General features: G+C 48.9%; 1 protein-coding gene across 1 annotated transcript; it reads right to left on the bottom strand.

The window, feature by feature from the left end:
• Positions 1–635: 635 nt before the first annotated feature.
• Tex51 (testis expressed 51) lies at positions 636–5,009 on the bottom strand. The gene is made up of 7 exons (XM_060378602.1): positions 4,811–5,009; positions 4,649–4,723; positions 2,965–3,054; positions 2,725–2,742; positions 2,561–2,644; positions 1,321–1,396; positions 636–831 (listed from the first exon to the last, which is right to left on the bottom strand). Exons 1-7 carry the CDS (start codon positions 5,007–5,009, stop codon positions 636–638), a joined length of 738 nt encoding a protein of 245 aa, XP_060234585.1.
• Between the last annotated feature and the right edge of the window lie 11,331 nt (positions 5,010–16,340).

The raw sequence follows: 16,340 nt of genomic DNA, 5'->3' as shown, positions 1-16,340 counted from the left end.
TAGGAACTCCAGGCGAGAACCTGGAGGCAGGAACTGAAGCAGACGCCATGGAAAATCAGGGCTTACTGCTTTGCTCTCCCGGATTCTTCTTATAGTACCCGAGACCCTCAAGCCCCGGGCGGTGCTGCGGCACAGTGAGATGTGGCCTCCCACACCATCAGTCAGGAAAAGGCACCACAGGCTTGCCCCACTGGGAAATCTAGTCATGATATTTTCTTCTAAAGGGTTCGGGCTTGTTGTAAGTTGACATAAAAACTAGCCAGCACAACACGATTAAAAAAAAAATCACCACCCTGCCTTCACCCACACAAAGAAAGTGATTTCTAGGCCTAGAGCTGTAGCTGTTGGCAAAGTGTTCCTAAGTGATTTTAAGTCCAGCCAAGTTGATGAAGATTGACTATTGCATCCAGTTAAAGCAAGTCTCCAGAAAAAAAAAAAAAAAACAAAAAACAAAAAACAAAAAAACAAGAAGAAATGTTTTTAATAAAAGAACTATTTACAGGGAAGTATGTGTTGGAAGGGAGGAGAGAGGGAAGGAAGGAGGGAGGGAGGGAGAAAGGGAAAAAGGGAGGGAGGGAGGGAGGGAGGGAGAGAGAGAGAGAGAGAGAGAGACTTGTCTGTAGAACTGCAGAACCTTAGAGCTCTCCTGGCTTCAGGGAGGAATGTTTTGTGTGAGGGACAGTCACCAGAGTCACAGAGGAAGCAGTTTTCAAAAACCACCTATTCTGGCTGCTGCTCTGGTTTATGCTCTGGAAGCTGCTCTGGTTTATGCTCTGGCTGCTGCTCTGGTTGCTGTACTCTTCGGGAAAGAGGTAGCTGGCTGCCTCTTCCCTGCAAAGAGGAAAGAAACGGGACCTTCCAATGTAATGCCAGCCCCTCTGACTTACCCTCCCACCAGCCAAAGCCACCCGGGAGTATGATGACAAAGCTATTATTACCGTGTGGCCCTGTTTGCGTCAGTGTGCTGGGCAGAGAGGGAAGGAATCTCTTCAGGGACACCCTGCTGAGAACAAGAGGCTTGAGAAACTTTGCTTATCTGTGTGTCCTTGGTCCCAGCTTCAAATGTCTCTGCATACAGCAGACCCAGAAGGCAAGAGCCAGGCCTCAAAGCCTTACTAACCCCAGACAGGAGTGCATTTCCTAGTACCTCATCAAGCTTCTCCTTCTTCTTCTTCTTCTTCTTCCTCTTCTTCTTCCTCTCCTTCTTCCTCTTTTGCAGCCAGAAACAGTAAGCACTGAGCAAGAAAAAGGTGAGAGATAGGTCAGGTGAAGAGTGGGCGAGTTCCTGTGGGGACGCTGAAGCTGAGAGGGGTCACTCACCAAATGGCAGCTACAGCCAGGGCCAGCAGGATGCTGACAAGAATCACGGCCCACTTGTAGGTCCCAACAGACTTGTCTGGAGAGGAAGAGGAGGAACCACGTGTTTGGAGGCTCAGTTGGGACACCTGATTTGCAACAGGGTGTTTCCTGGGCAGTTCTGTCCTGCTGCAAAGTGTTTTCAGTACTTGGGGCTGCTAAGACCTGAGGAGTAGGAAGCAGCGAGGAAAGGCTGCTGCAGATGAAAGACATGAGGCATGCCTGAGGAAGCGTGGAGTAGGCTTGAGGCATAGGCAGCAGAGGGCTTGCCTTGCAGGCACAAGGACCTGAGTTGCATCCCACCTGTAATCCTGGAGCTTGGGAGGATTGGGGGCAGCTTCCTGAATCTCACTGGCCAGCTAGCCTAGTGTATCTGATGAATGTTAGGCCAATGAGAGACTCCCAAAAAGAACATGGGCCACTAGAGATGAGATTCCTGGAAAAAAAATGCTTGCCACACAAGCCTAATGGCTGGAGTTGGGGTGCCTGGCACCTAGGTAAAAGTCAGATGCAGTAATATCTCTCTCTCACTCGTGTGTGTGTGTGTGTGTGTGTGTGTGAGCTCTTCATTCCTATGGGGGAAGATGAGAAGCAGTAGACACAAGAGGACCCCTAAAGGCCTGGCTGTGCAGTGAGCAAGAGAGCCTGAGAAGCTGGAGAGCAAAGGCAGATGCTGGATACTGTGAGACATCTCTCTTCCTCCCTTCCTCCTCTGTCCGTCTACACACACACTCACACACACACACACACACACACACACACACACACACACACACTTGGCAGAAGCTGGAGTCAAATGCAGCAAGATAGTGAGGAGTCATTTAACTTGGGCTTTGCTGAGGGGGAGGGAGAAGGTAGAGGGAGGCTTCCGGTTTAGGCTCTGGGGTCTGAGTGAGGCCAGTTGCTAGGAAGTGCACTGAAGGTGGACTAGAGCCAGGAGTAGAGATGGGATGGGAATGTTCCAGATGTGCCCAATCAGAGGACCCAGAAGGAGGGGCTCCCGGGCTCTGAAGCCAGGCACAAGGACATCAAGGGACCTCAAAGATTGTGCTGTCCTTCACCCAACACAAAAAGAAAATCCAGAAACACTCCAGGCTGGATAGAAACGAGAGATGGACAAAGATGGCAAAACCCAGAGGTGGAGGCCCTGGGGAAGGGCAGATGAGTGGAGTGAAGTCCAGTGAGTGGGGCAGAGGCCACCGACCTGTGCAGACGGTCGGGTCATTGCAGGACAGGCTGTGCATTTGGCAGTCGGCACATGCGGTGACTTCCATTGGGGAGAGGAGGTCTGGGAGAGCAATGGGCAGGAGCCTCAGGCATGGCAGGGCCTCTCATCCCTCCCTCCACCTCAGCCCTGGGCATACTCACCACAGGACTCATTGCAGGCTGCCCAGGAAAGTGAGACAATGGAGAAACTGAGGAACTAGAGAGGCAGGCAGAGCTGGGAGCCTGAGCAGGACATGGGCCTAGGGGACTCATGGAAGGAACCTAAGAAGTGGGCAGGCCAGTCCTGGAGAGAGCTTAGGAGGAATTGCCAACTGGGTTCTACAGGCCATGGTCTCAGAGGTGATGGGTGGGGTAGTGGACAGGGACAGGCCCATCTCCTACCCTTCTGTGTCAGCTCCTGCGACCTCTCCATCAGCCTCTCAGCCAGGAGACCCATCTGAACATGAACATCGTCCAGCAGTGCTGGCTTATCTGGGGGTAGCAGAAGGGAATAAAACTCACTGATATAAAATTAGCCTTTGCGTGAGCGCACGCACAATGTCTGTACAGGCGTGTGTGCACGTACATGTGTGGAACTTGGAGGTCAACCTAGGGTGTTGTTCCTCAAGAATCACACACCTTGTGTTTGAGACGGGGTCTCTTACCGGCCTGGGGACCATTCTGGCTGGCCAGCAAGCCCTAGCAGTCCTCCTGCCTCTGCCTCCTCAGCACAGGGCCCACAGGCACAACCGCTAGGCACTTTTAATGTGGGTCCTGGGGACTGAACTCAGGTCTTCGCGTTTAAAGGGCAAATCTTTCAATGACTGAGCCTTCTCCCTAGATTTTCTTAGCTTAAAAAGAAAACTCTGTGTGTGTGAGAGAGAGAGAGCGAGAAAGAGAGCGCACATGGGTATGTATCTGTCTCTGTGTTTCTCTGCTTGAGTGCAGGCATGCCCATGTCCCAGCATGCATATGGATGTCAGAGGAAAACCTTGGACAACAGTTCTTGCCTTCCATCTTGTTTCTTGAGGCGGGGTTTTGTGTTGTTTGCTGCTGTGTGTATGCAGCTAGCTGACCTGGGAGCTTCTGGGGAAATCCATCTCTGCCTCCTATCTCCCTTTAGGAGCCTGGGATTACAGACGTGTGCTCCTGAGCCCCACTTTACTTGGCTGGAATCTGGGGATCCGAATCAGCTCCTCATGCCTGTGCAGTCATTGCTTTGTCTCCTGGACCAGCCTCCCAGCCTCTCCAGACCCCCAAACTTGGTCTCGTGCATCCCACACTGATGATGTTGAAATTGTGATCTGTTGGGGGTCGGTCTGATGCTAACTACTGAGATGTGCCAATCCCGAGCTGTGGTTGCCGCCCGGACAAGCACGTTCTCATGCGCATCTGTCCTTGTGCAAGCCTTGCCAAAGAAACAATTCCTGTTTGGACTGAGAAGAAGCCTGCACCTGGACAGGGCCAAAGGAAGACAGGTGTGGCTAAGCTCTGAGGGGTTTGGGCACAGAAGGATCCCGGGAGAGGAGGAGAGATACCAGAGGAGGAAGGAAGCAGGGAGCCGCAATGGGTTAGTGTGGGGAGGAGCACATGGCCAGATCAGCATAGATGGAGGAAATTGGCCAAGATGAAGAACATTAGCAATCATTTTGGGATTATAGATGAGAGGTAGCCCAAAGAGAAATTATTAGAGCAGATGGTGTGGGATGGGGTCTTGGGGGGGGGTAAGAACAGCTTAGGAGGTAAATCTGCCATGCCCGAGGTGGTATGAGGCTATTCTAAAATTTATCAGGTGCCTGTGTCTTTATTGATTGTGATAGCGAGTTAGACAATACTGCTAAAATAATTATAGGGTTAATAATAGACATCATCCGACCCTACTTTTTTATTAACCGCAACAATGATCCCCTTACCTTCACCTCATTTGTGCTGTACCACCATGGGATGGACAATGATACAATGATACCCTGTGCTCCTCGAGGAAGCCTCCCTGCCCACCACCAAAGTGACCTCCCGGGGATGCTGTGTAGGATGGGAATCGGTAATCCAACTCAGCCCCTGGGGGCTGGACACTTGTCTTCCTTACCGTCCCTCAGCTTTTTAATGGAGTGATCTAGATGGGTGAAGAATGCAGCCGTTTCCTCTTCCAAGTGGTCTCGAGCTGGGGATGGGACAGGGGACAGGGATGCTGGGGACAGGATCCAGTCAGGTGAAAGGGTGCTCCCATCCCTGCCCGGCTGTGCCTCACCAAGATACCCGGGCACTGGTAAGGTGTTATCGTCCAGGAATAAAGAGCGGAGCCTCTGTGAGAGTTCTGTGGGTGGCCCGGGGCTGCCCCAGAGCACTTGCAGGTCATACTCCAGCAAGGCGGGCAGCTCTGGCCAGCACCTGAAGCAGCTATTCCCCTTGGTCACTGGCAGGAGGCAGAGCAGCAAGACAAGAAACATTTTCTGAGGTCCTTTCCATGTACTCACAGTCTCATATGGAACATGGTTGCCCTGGGAACAACATTCTCGTGGTAGAACAAAGGTAAATTCCGTGGGGCACAGCAAGGGTCAGCTGAGGTCAATCCAGGTTTAGGGGTCACAGCCAACATGGAGGAGAAGAGAGACTGGAGAACGTGGCAACATTAACAGAAGAAAGAAGCCAATTAGTGGCGAAAGTTCTGGGGTTCAGTCAGAGGTGAGGGGTCGAGACACAGAGTTGGATTGTCTATTTGGGTAAAAACTTTACTAAAAGAGTTATTGATGTCACTGACATACATACAGGCAGACAAGCAGTGGCATGGCCAGGATCAGGCCCAGGAGATGGAGTGCCTTAGAGGAAGCAGAAAGGTTTCACAGCATGAGGGGTAGAAATCCTGGCTTAGGGATGTAGGACTGTGCAAAGGCAAGGGAGATGAAGAGGAGGGTCATGTCTAGGTGAAGTGTAGTCATTATACTGGTAGGAGGCATGGCCTCCGTTATCCCACACCGTCTGCACTGGTATTCTGGAGTCTGGAAACCTGGTGTGTAAACTCTCTTGGGCAGGTGAGAAGAGCTCCCATCACTGCGGAATCTGGACACTAGAGGAGTTTCTTCATGTACACTCATGGGCAGGCTTGCCGTCTGCTCCACAGCGGCTGTAAGAAAGAGGCTGCTCCTGGCGAGCATTGCATCCACTGACCAGCCTGTACCCTCCAGTGTTCCAGGGAGAGAAAGACTAGAGAGCCTTCCTTACCTGAGCTACAGGAAACACGCTTGAGAAAAACTCTCGATATAGAATTGGGAGAAGGAGGCTATCAGTAACCTAAAGGTCACTGATAAAGCCCTCCAGGGCTTTTTGAGGGCATGCCTTTTTCCCAGCTCGCTAGCTCACTCACATTTACATGCATGCTTTCCTTTTCTTAATTAATTGCCTCTAATTCATATATATATATATAATGTGTTCCTGGAGCAGTTCTTTGCCTCAGGACATGAGAACCCAGACTTCAGCGGATGGTCCCGAAACTAAGATCCATGCCTTTACCACCAAGTGAGCCTTAGAGTGATCTCTTGCCTCAGAAAGGGCCACAGGTGTTTGGCAGGGAGGACTCTCTGATGATTCATGTGTTAACACGAATGTGAGGATCATGTTTCCAACATATGAAATCTGAGAAGCACATTCAAAACAGAGATTCTCAACTTTCAGTTCTGTCTACGTGCCTCTCTCACACATTCTGAGTCCTGTCTCCTAGAACTGTTCTCTGCTAAAGCAAGTCCGATTTCCCGCTGTCTCACCCTTTTAGGCTGGCCTTCGAAATCCTCTTATTTCCCTGGTTGCTTGTCTCATTGTGGAAACAAAACACCTTACAAAAGGAGCTTATGAAAGGAAGGGTTTATCTTGGCTCACAGTTTGAGAGGACACAGTCCCTCCTGGTGGCAGGAGCTTGAAGCAGCTGTCCCATTGCATCTGCCTTCAGGAAGCAGAATGCGGGCGCTCGGCTCCTTTCTTTGTTAAATCAGTCCAGGGTCCCAGCTAACTGAATGGCACTGACGGCATTCAGGGTAGGTCTTCCTACCTATCCCAATGATCCTGATACAGAGAGCCTTTCACAGACATGCTTAGAGGTTTGTTTCCCTGGTAACTCTAAATCCCACCAGATGGACAATCCAGATTAATCATCATGCCCTCCAAGTACAGATTCATGTGTGTCTTCATGTGTGAGTCCTCATGTGCGAGTCCCCAGTTCTCAAGCAACATTTGCTAGAACTTTGTGGTTCACATTTATTTATTATGCTTTCCTCGTGTCTGAAAGTTTGGGTCTGACTGAACTAGGTTCCCTGCTCAAAGGCTCTCTCATAGGGCTAAATTTGCCATGACATCTTCGAGATCCAAGATTATGTCAGATAATCCCTTTTTGACCTAATCAGTCAAAGCCCATTATTCTGGGAAAGTGTCTAACTGTACAAACCTTCCTTGCTGGTCTTTGTCGTCCTGTTTCTGGCTAACTGTTCTTGTTAACTGAGTCAGTCCTCGGCTGGGTAATAACAGACTTCATGTTGACTTACACCGATGTCCACGTAGTCAGTCTTCTCTTGTGGCCACAACACAGGGAGATCACATTCTAGTTAAGCCTGAAATGGCCTCAGCGAGAATACAAGATGCACTGTGTTGCCCTGTCACACTCTGGATGGAAAAACGGGGGGCGGGGGGGGGTTGGAAAGTGCTTGCCAAGCAAACGAGGACCCGAACTCAGATCTCCAGTTTCCAGGCAAAAAGCTGGGTGTGTCAGTGTGTCAGTAATCCCTGAGCTGGGGGAAGTGGGGAAACGGAGATGGCTCGATCCGGCCAACTGGCCTAGCCAAATTGTGAGTTTCCATTACAATGAGAAAGCTTTCCTCCAAAATAAGGTGGAGCCCAACTGAGGAAGAAAGGCATTAATGACCTTTAGCCACCACACACACACACACACACACACACACACACACACGCACGCACGCACGCACACACACACACACACACACACACGAGACAAAACAAAGAGTGTCTAGGCACCAGAAACTGGAAGGACTTAGAATTCTAGGCTCTCAAGATGATCTTTGGCCTGATTCTTTGATAACAAATGAGTCAATTGAAAATAGTGTTTCTCCCCCTCCCCCCAAGACCCTGGACTCCTTTCTGTATCGTTCTTGCACTCTGCGCTTGCGTTCTTTTCAGTGGCGGTTCATTCATGTGTTAACACACTCAGTATACTTACATATCATTGCTTCGTTCTGAAGCTCACTATCCAGTCCTTTTCCTACTGATTCTGACTATCAGCTCCCGGAAGTGACAATTTGCAGACAATTTCCCTTCTCCCTTCTCAGCCCAGACCAGAAGACTGTGCAAAGACAGTAAATGGACACTAGAGGGCGCGTGCCGCTCGCTCATCCAGACCAGCAGGTCCTTGAATCTGGTGCAGTGATGAAGAAGAAAAATTCCTTGCTAAGAGTGTCTAGCCATCTCAGCCCGTGGGTTTCTAGCAGCCTAGGTTGGGGAGTGGAGAGGCCAGGATACAGGGAGTGGCTGATGCAGGGTCACGGGAGAGAGAGGCGCTGGACAGGAACAGAAAACATGCTAAGGGGAGTGTGTACATTGGGGATGCAAGGGGGGGCGTGGCCTGGTATGCCAGCAGGTGCAAACCAATCCCTCTGGAAATGAGGGTGGAGGGAAGCTTGAGCACAGTCAAACCTCACTGCAGACCATCTCTGGGGGAAATGGGCTGATCCTGTGGGAGAACTCTGGGCTACTGCCCACCCACATAACTGCAGATTCTAGCGGCAGGTCCAAGGCTGCTTGGTAGGAAAAGGGCAAACTTCTGAACTTTCTGGACCTCCCCAGCCGTGTCTACAGAGTTTCTGAGGGGCAGCTGGAAATGGGCACCTGTTCAGAGTAAGGGTCCCGGCAGTGTCTCCAGGAGGGCGGCTATCTTGGACTCCCTTGCCTATGAATGCCTGTCCCTCCTGGGAATACCCAAGGTTGAGGATAGAGCTGGGAGGATTGAGGGAGTGCCTGGTTCCTCAGGAGGGCAGGAGTGGGTGTGGGTGTGGGTACAGGGTGGATGGTATCCTGCCATCTCCACTGCATGCCCTCGTTGAAAAGCTCCAAGATGCTCCCCTCCCCTAAGCCACTTTGCCTAGAGTCCAGTGTCTTAACAGGGTGAGCAGACTTGTGAATTCAAGGCAGTGTCTCGGGAAGTCAAGGATGGAACCTATCAAGGGTGGTGTTGAATGCAGGTGGGCTCTGGACCTGGCTTAGAATTCCCCAACCTTCCTCTTGGATGGCCTTCATCAATTAAAAAAGGTATTTGTATATTGAGAACTTCATGCGTGTATATGCTGTATTTGGTCTTATTCCCCCACTCTGTCCGCCTTTATTAGGGGACCTTGCTCTTTCCCTTGCCTTCTGTCTCATATGCTGGTTTCCCTCGGCCTCTTAGCTCTGTCTCCATACTTGCTGATGTTCTTTAGGGAAGAGGTTTCCCCCTGTCTTCACACTGCTGAGACCAGGCTGAGTCCTGCCCCAGATGATACAGCCAGATTGAAGGGTGTGCGAACATTAAGTGCCATCTTGACAGCATCTGGAGTCACTTAGGACAAGCCTAAGGGATGTGAGGGAGAAACTTTCTAAGCTGGATCTATTACTATGGGATGAGCCACCCTAACTGTGGTTGGCACCATCCCATGGGCTGAAGTCCTGGACTGAGTGGAGGAAAACGTGAGCTGAGCACTCGCGTTTACCTTTCTTTGCTTCCTGACCTTGGATGCATCATGATCAGCTGTCTCAGGTTCCTGCCACCGCAGGACTGTGAACCCTCAGACTGTGAGCCAAAATTAAATTGTTTTTTGCCAGGTTATTTTCATCACAGACAGGAGAAAAGTAATACAGAGGGTTCATAAGTAGGGAATTGCCCTGGTTTCATTTGGGATTAGAGTTTTCTGCTCCTGCCTTCTTAGTTTCATCCCTGCTTCCTCTCATCCCTGTGGCTACTCCAGTTATCCTAAAAGCTCTCTGTTTGCCTTGTCTCAGAGGGTTTCCTCCACTTAGGGAAGCCTGGTTAATATTCCTCTTTTGAAGGCAGAGGCATTATTGGAAGAACTAAGTGTAATCCCTAGAGCTACGAACACCCCTCACACTAGGATTGACTTCCAGCTTTTGCTGTGTGCTCAGGATTCCCCAGTGTCTTTCGGCTCCCAACAAGGCTCTGTGTCATTCTGTGTTTCCCCTCTTTTAAATCCCAGGGAAATTACCAAGAAGGTAGTGCTGAGGAAGATTTGGCTTCGAAACAGAGCTGTGCAGTTGCTTGGTTCTGATGTCCTCCACACAGATTTACCTTCTTGGAGTTGCATCAGGGCTAGAAAAGGTACAGATAAATGTACCAAAGGCATCCCTGGGCTTGGGAGAAGAACCAAAATGAAACAGAACCAGCTACCCAAACAACCACACGCTCACAGCTCAGCAGGAAGTGTTCTCCTGGCCCTGTGATGGGTGACTTTTATTTTATTTTAAGTTCTTTCTTTAAAGAAAGAGTCTCTTACCTACCTGAACCTGGCCACGTAGGCTAGGCTGGCCAGCCAGTGAGTCCCAGCTCTGCTTCTCTGCGTCTTCCTAGCATTGGGCTTGTGGACAAGAGCACCAGGAAAGAGGCTGTGTCTGCAGATGCTGGTTGCCTGGTTAAGGCTGCAGTGCTGTCGAGAGCCTGGGTGGCTGCAGGGCCAGTCTCATGACCATCTGTGGCTCCCGAGAATAGTCAGTCCTTGCCCACCTTCCTGCTGGAACTAGCGTCTTGTAATCAACAGATAAATCTATTAGCTTAGCAGACCACTTGCCTCCATCAACCCAAAAGCTAAGATTATATATAATTAGACAATTTTTTGGGCCTTTAGTAAAGTTTTTTTTTTTAAAAAAAGCAAAAAAAAAAAAAAATTCTTGACTTATGTTTTTTTTTTTTTTTTTTTTCTTCTGTAAAACTATAAATAAAGACTTTGTGAAACTGCTTCAGTGTTGGAACATGGAATTTGGGGTAACCTCCATCGATGTTTCTGGGAAATGGTCACTCAAAATAGCTCCAGAATAAACTGTATCTTATTCCCTTTAAGAGTTGTGTCTTTTGCAACTCTTTTTGTTACAAGTATGCTCTAAATGGACAAGTTACAAGCTACAGGTGAAATTTGGACGTGGTGGCACACACCTTTAATCTCAGCACTCGGGAGGCAGAGGCAGATGTCAGTTCGAGGGCAGCCTGGTCTTCAAAGTGAGTCCAGGACAGCCAGGGCAACACAGAGAAACCCTGTCTCACACACTTACACAAATGTTCCAGGTGCATTCCTCCACATGGGCAGGCAGGTTACAAGGGCACTCTCCCATGCCTGTTTTATTTTCTACAGGATTCAGGAGACTGGACTCAGGTTCTTACCCTTGCAAGAAAAGCACTTTTCTAGCTGAGTTCTCACTCCAGCCCCCGAGTGAAAATCAGTTTTGTTGTTGTTGTTTTGAGTTACTGTGATGGCTGTTTGACTACATCTGGGAGTAATTTAATCCTAAGAAGCTGGGCATGCCTGCGAGGGATTTTTCTTGATTAAATCATTTGAGTTTGGAAAACACACCCTAAAATCCAGATCATCTGAGGTCAGAATATCCACCCTAACTCTGAACCACAGCTTCTGGCGGCCGACTAGTTAAAAGATGCGGTGGAAGAAAGCTTTCTCTCGCTCGCTTGCTTGCCCTCACTCTTACTAGCATGTTCATTCCTTCCCTGGTATCAGAGCTTACTTCTTCAGGATTCCACCATGTGTTGAAGACCAGCTAGGACATCCAGCCTTGTGGGCAGAACAACTATTGGAAGTTTTGTCCAGAGTCAGCCATTGTTTGAATAGAGGGACCACAACCTGTAACACACACACACACACACACACATCACACACGATTCAGTCTGTCAGTTCTGTTTCTCCAGAGAACCCTGACTTAATACAAGTACACTGTAAGAGAGCAGCAGTGTGAACTCTCCCTAGAATGCCACTCGTCACTCACAGCTCCTGGAGCAGTTTTTAGACCCCACAGAGGAGCCATCTGCTTAGCCTAACAGAACAGCGCCCGGGAGGCGTGGCAGGGAGGTTGTGGTTACAAGTGTGTTTAGGCTCTGGGCTAAATCTGCACTTTCTAATCATGCACACGCGGTCAGCTTTCTTGTCTTGCTACTTGCATTGTAAGAGGGAGGAAAAGAGTGTCCCTCGCTCCCAGTTATTATGTGGATGAACAGTTAGCATCAGTAAAGGGCTCAGAGCAGTGCTGGCGAGCAAGCAGTGAGCGCGCATGCTAAACAAACATCTGCTCTGCTCAGACCTTCGCTTCAGCTCTGCTTCTTGCTGTTTCTCAGGTGCACTTAGATCTGTAGCACAGTGGGTTTGTTAGCCATCCGCTTCCGTAGTCCCATGATCTGTTTTCACTTCCGTTTGCTTTGTAGCTCTCTTACCACGAACAATTCACTCTTGTTACGCTCATTTTCAAAGTGGCGGCAGAACATTTCTCCCCTCTCCTTGAGTCACATTTCCTTCTAGGTTGGTTTTTTGTTGTGTCATGTTGAGTTTGTTTTTCTCAGTGTGTGTGTGTGTGTGTAATGTGTGTGAGTGTCACTCTCATGTGTGAAGTATGCACATTGGCTGTTTGTCCATTTGAACCTTTTCATCTCGGCTCCCGCTCAAACATTGTCCACCGGTTTTGCCCAACCTACAGGTGACTTTTTCTAGTCCCTTTTCCCTTTGGAGTCTCAGCTCTTTGCAGCTCTGGGGGGTGATGGAGGGATGGAAGGAGTACAGTTGATCAGAGACTGCAGCGCTTCGCTTTTTCCTCTTTTAATAAGGTATTCCCTAGCGGTTCCACACATGAGTAAGTGTATTCACATCATCTCCACCCTCTTTACTCCCGCCTCCTCCCGTGCAGTCTCCTGGCCTGTTGCAGTCTGGTTTTGAGGGCTGACATAGAGACCCTGGAGCCCAAGGCGTGCTCGTGTCACGAGGGGCCTCGGATCTTAGCTCACTCCCCAACAGCCTACAAACACTTTAGCCTTGGTGTGCCCCAGTGTAGATTCAGACACCGGTGGGAGTCCTCTGGACAGTGCACATTTCCCACAAGTCTTTGGGCTGTGTCGGGTTAGGTGGTTTTCCTTTCGGGGGATGGGGGGTGCTAACCCGTGTCTCATTCCTGTAGTTATTGCTAGAGAAGTATTTGTGCCCGAGAAGAAGGCTCTGATTTATTATTTGTACCTTTCCTAGCTGTTTTACTAGGGTTAAATTTTTATATAGTTGGCACTCCATCTCTAAGGGATCTGCTCCATGACTTAAAATACCAGTACTTTCAGGGGTCGGAGAGATGGCTCAGTGGGTAAGAATGCTTGCTGCGAAAACACAAGGACCTGAGTTCAAATCTCCAGCCCACATAAAAAGATGTGCATGGTTGTACGTGCCTGTGACCCCACCAACACGGGGGACAGGCAGGGGCAGGTGTGTCCCAAGAGCTCACTGGTCAGACAAACCAGCCTAAACGGTGAGTGTCCTCTTCTGTGAGAGATTATCTCAAGACAGCAAAGGAGACAGTGACAGGGAAAGACTTGTTCTGGACTCTGCAGGCATGTACCCACAAGGCCATGTGTTATGTACCGCACACACACACACACACACACACACACACACACACTGGCTACTCGTGCAGACAGCCGCATTTAAGCAAACAGGAAAGCAGAACAGGGATTTGAAGGGGAGAAGGGGTTCAGTAGAAGTGTTGGGGGGTGAGGAGTAAAGCAGGGGGCATGAGACTGACAGGATTACATGTATGAGGTTGTTAAAGAAAAACAAAGCACCAACAAACCTCAGCCCCCCAAAATTGTTATCAAAACCAAAACCATGACCATGCAGATATTCCTGTCACTATCCATTAACTAACACACACACCCGCGATTTAGGCTTTCTGTGCTCCTGACGTGCCCTTGTGGTGATCTGGCAGGCTATCCCTCCTGTGGCTTTTCTCCTGTCAGAGATTTGCTCCAGAGCCAGCTTTCTTCTTCCTCCTTCCTCGCTAGCTGGGAGACAGTCTTCGACAGATAGGCCACACATTAACTAAACTCTCCTCCCTCCCTTGAGCACCTTTAAGAATGGTTGCCTCACTTTGTTTAGACACCCCCACAGTACTGCCGGTGGAGCGAATAGAGCTCTTGCCTGCGGGATGGTCCACGAATCTCCACATTTCCGTTTCCCTGTATCAGTCTGTCACTAGTGTGACCCTCAAGCCGCAGGTCCACATGTGTGACTGTGAGCAATGATAACTGGCTGGGCTTGCACTCAGCCTATTGTCCGCTGGCATCTGCATAGGCACTCACCCAGAAGCCTCCGTGATAAGCATCCTATCATCAGATGACATGAACCTGGCCTGGCTTCAGGAAAGGATTGGCTTGCTTTTTAGGAATGTTAGGATGTGGAAGAGGTAAGGTGCCTCCGGCCTTTGCTCTTTGGTACCAGGAAAACCTCATTGCTTACACTCAGGCTGGTGATTACTGTCTTTGGCTGGGCTGAGGGTCAGGCAGGAAGTGTCAAGCCTCACTTATCCTGCTTCTCACTGGTGCATGTGGTACACACCAAGGTTAACTTTGATGGGCCAGATAGCACCCAGCCCAGGGCAGGCGGCTGAGTTGGCATGGTACCTTGGCAACTCCAGAGTTAAGTGTTCAGTTTCCTCTGAGACTTCAAGTTCACACACAAAAGACAGTAGGTTTTCTACTGAGGCTGTCATGGCTTTGCTTCAAAATCCTACGACATCATACAGAGCAGCCTGCCAAAGCCCCAGGGAGCATCCCTGCCTCCATGAGTGCTTTACAGAGACACATAAAGGCCAAAGCAACCAAGGATTTTCTACAGAAGCGGAACTTTCCCTTGTAGCCTGAGGAGAGGCTGGAACCCAAAGAGCATGTGAGAAGCTCTAAGGATTCAGAGAGCCTCCTGCCTTGAGCTTTTATTAGCAACAGCTACATACGAAGAAACTGTATGATCATCAAACCATGTTTATAAGAGATGGTTCTGCTGAACAGATCACCACAGAGGACAAAGACGAGGAAGTGTGAGTAGGGAAAATACGTGGGGACGTAACAAGCTACCACATCTTAAGGAATACCATATTCCAACTTTCCTGAGGTGGAAACATCTGTTTTACAAATCATTTACCTTAAGTTGCCAAGGGTCTGGGTGCTCTTAGATACAGAGCATGTTTTGCTTTTGTTTTTGTTTTTCAGTCAGACAAGGCTGGCTGGCAGCAATAAACCAGGTGTTGTGGCACTTGTAAGGAACCCCAGTGCTTGGCGAGCAAAGGCAAAGGGTCATAAATGCCGTATCACCCCTTGCTACCTAGCAAGTTCAAGGTATAGGAAACCCCAACTCAACTGAATAAGATTTTTCCTTTGTTCGGGGCTCCACTCAAAACTAGTAGCTTTTTTTGTAGTGTTTATTACAGGCTGGAGTAATCCACTCCACTTAAAGAAAGTGCTGCCATGACAATTCATGAGGTATTGAGCTTCTTGCTTCACTGAATGAGGAACTAGATGCATTTCGTTAGCCTTCCCATTAGAAGGATTACCTCAGTGTACCTTTGACCCCACAATACTGAAATTTATTTCCTACTCTGCAGCATATAAATGTTTTAACCATGTGTCTAGAATCACCATTGCTTCTTAGGAACTGGGTCCAACTAGCATATCATCTATGTGATCGAGTTAATGCAGTGATGCCTTTTGGAAGAAAAAGAGGAGGCCAGAATTCCTGTACATCTACCTGTGAGATAAGGCTGACTGGCCCCCAGGTCGGACATAAAGCATATTCCTGACATTGGCTCCTAGAAACAAACTGTTTCTGGTGGCCATTACCCATGAGTAAAGAGGGGAGGGGGAAATATTTACTAGTTGATCGTTATGTAACAGGTATTAGGGGATGTATAGATTTCCCGAGGCAGTGGAAACATGTCTGATCTGGCAGCTATAATCCAAGACACTCCCTGGTTAACCCATAATCCCTTGTCATTCTTCAAGGTCTAGCCTCTTGCCCATACAAGATGAACATACCCAGTGTGGTTGTGGTGGGACTCATTGGCCCACAGTCAGCCCACAACTTTCCAGCCCACCATCCTCCATATTTTCCACTCCAGTATGAGAAATCAATGTATTTTTTTTTATGTCAAAACAATCATTGGCTTCCTCTTGGTCTGCTACCAGACTTGTTCCCACTGTCATCTGTCAGAAAGCTTGTTCTGCTATTTGCCAAGTATATATCTAATGTCTTCTATACCTGGGTGCTTTAGTCAGTGTTCTATGATAGAGCTGATAGAATGAATGGAGTCTAGGGTGCATTGAAGTAACCCTTCAAAAGAAAAAAAAAAAAAAAGCCAGTGAGCTGATTATTATTAGAGCGGCTTACAGAATGTGGTCCAGGTAGTCCCCCAAAGGCTAGGAATCCAGTAGTTGTTCAGTCCATGAGGCTGCACATCCCTGTGGTCCGTTCTTATGCCGAAATCTATGAGGGTTCCTGGAGATTTGCCGGTCTTCATCGGAATTCTGAAAAGGTTGGAATTAATACTGGCTACAGCAACAGGGGAGATGAAAGTGCCAGTTGGAGTGAAGGAAAGAAGGCAAAAAAAAGCAAAGCTTCCTTCTTCTATGTCCTTTTATGTAGGCTGTCTCCAGAAGACACAGCCCAGGTTTAGTGTGGGTTTTCCAGCTTCTAATAATCTGAGAAAATCCCTCA

This window comes from Meriones unguiculatus, chromosome 2 (assembly GCF_030254825.1).
Source record: "Meriones unguiculatus strain TT.TT164.6M chromosome 2, Bangor_MerUng_6.1, whole genome shotgun sequence".
Classification (NCBI taxonomy): Eukaryota; Metazoa; Chordata; class Mammalia; order Rodentia; family Muridae; genus Meriones; species Meriones unguiculatus.
Note: the sequence above shows the minus strand (reverse complement) of the source record. Positions and strands in the feature narration are given on the sequence as shown.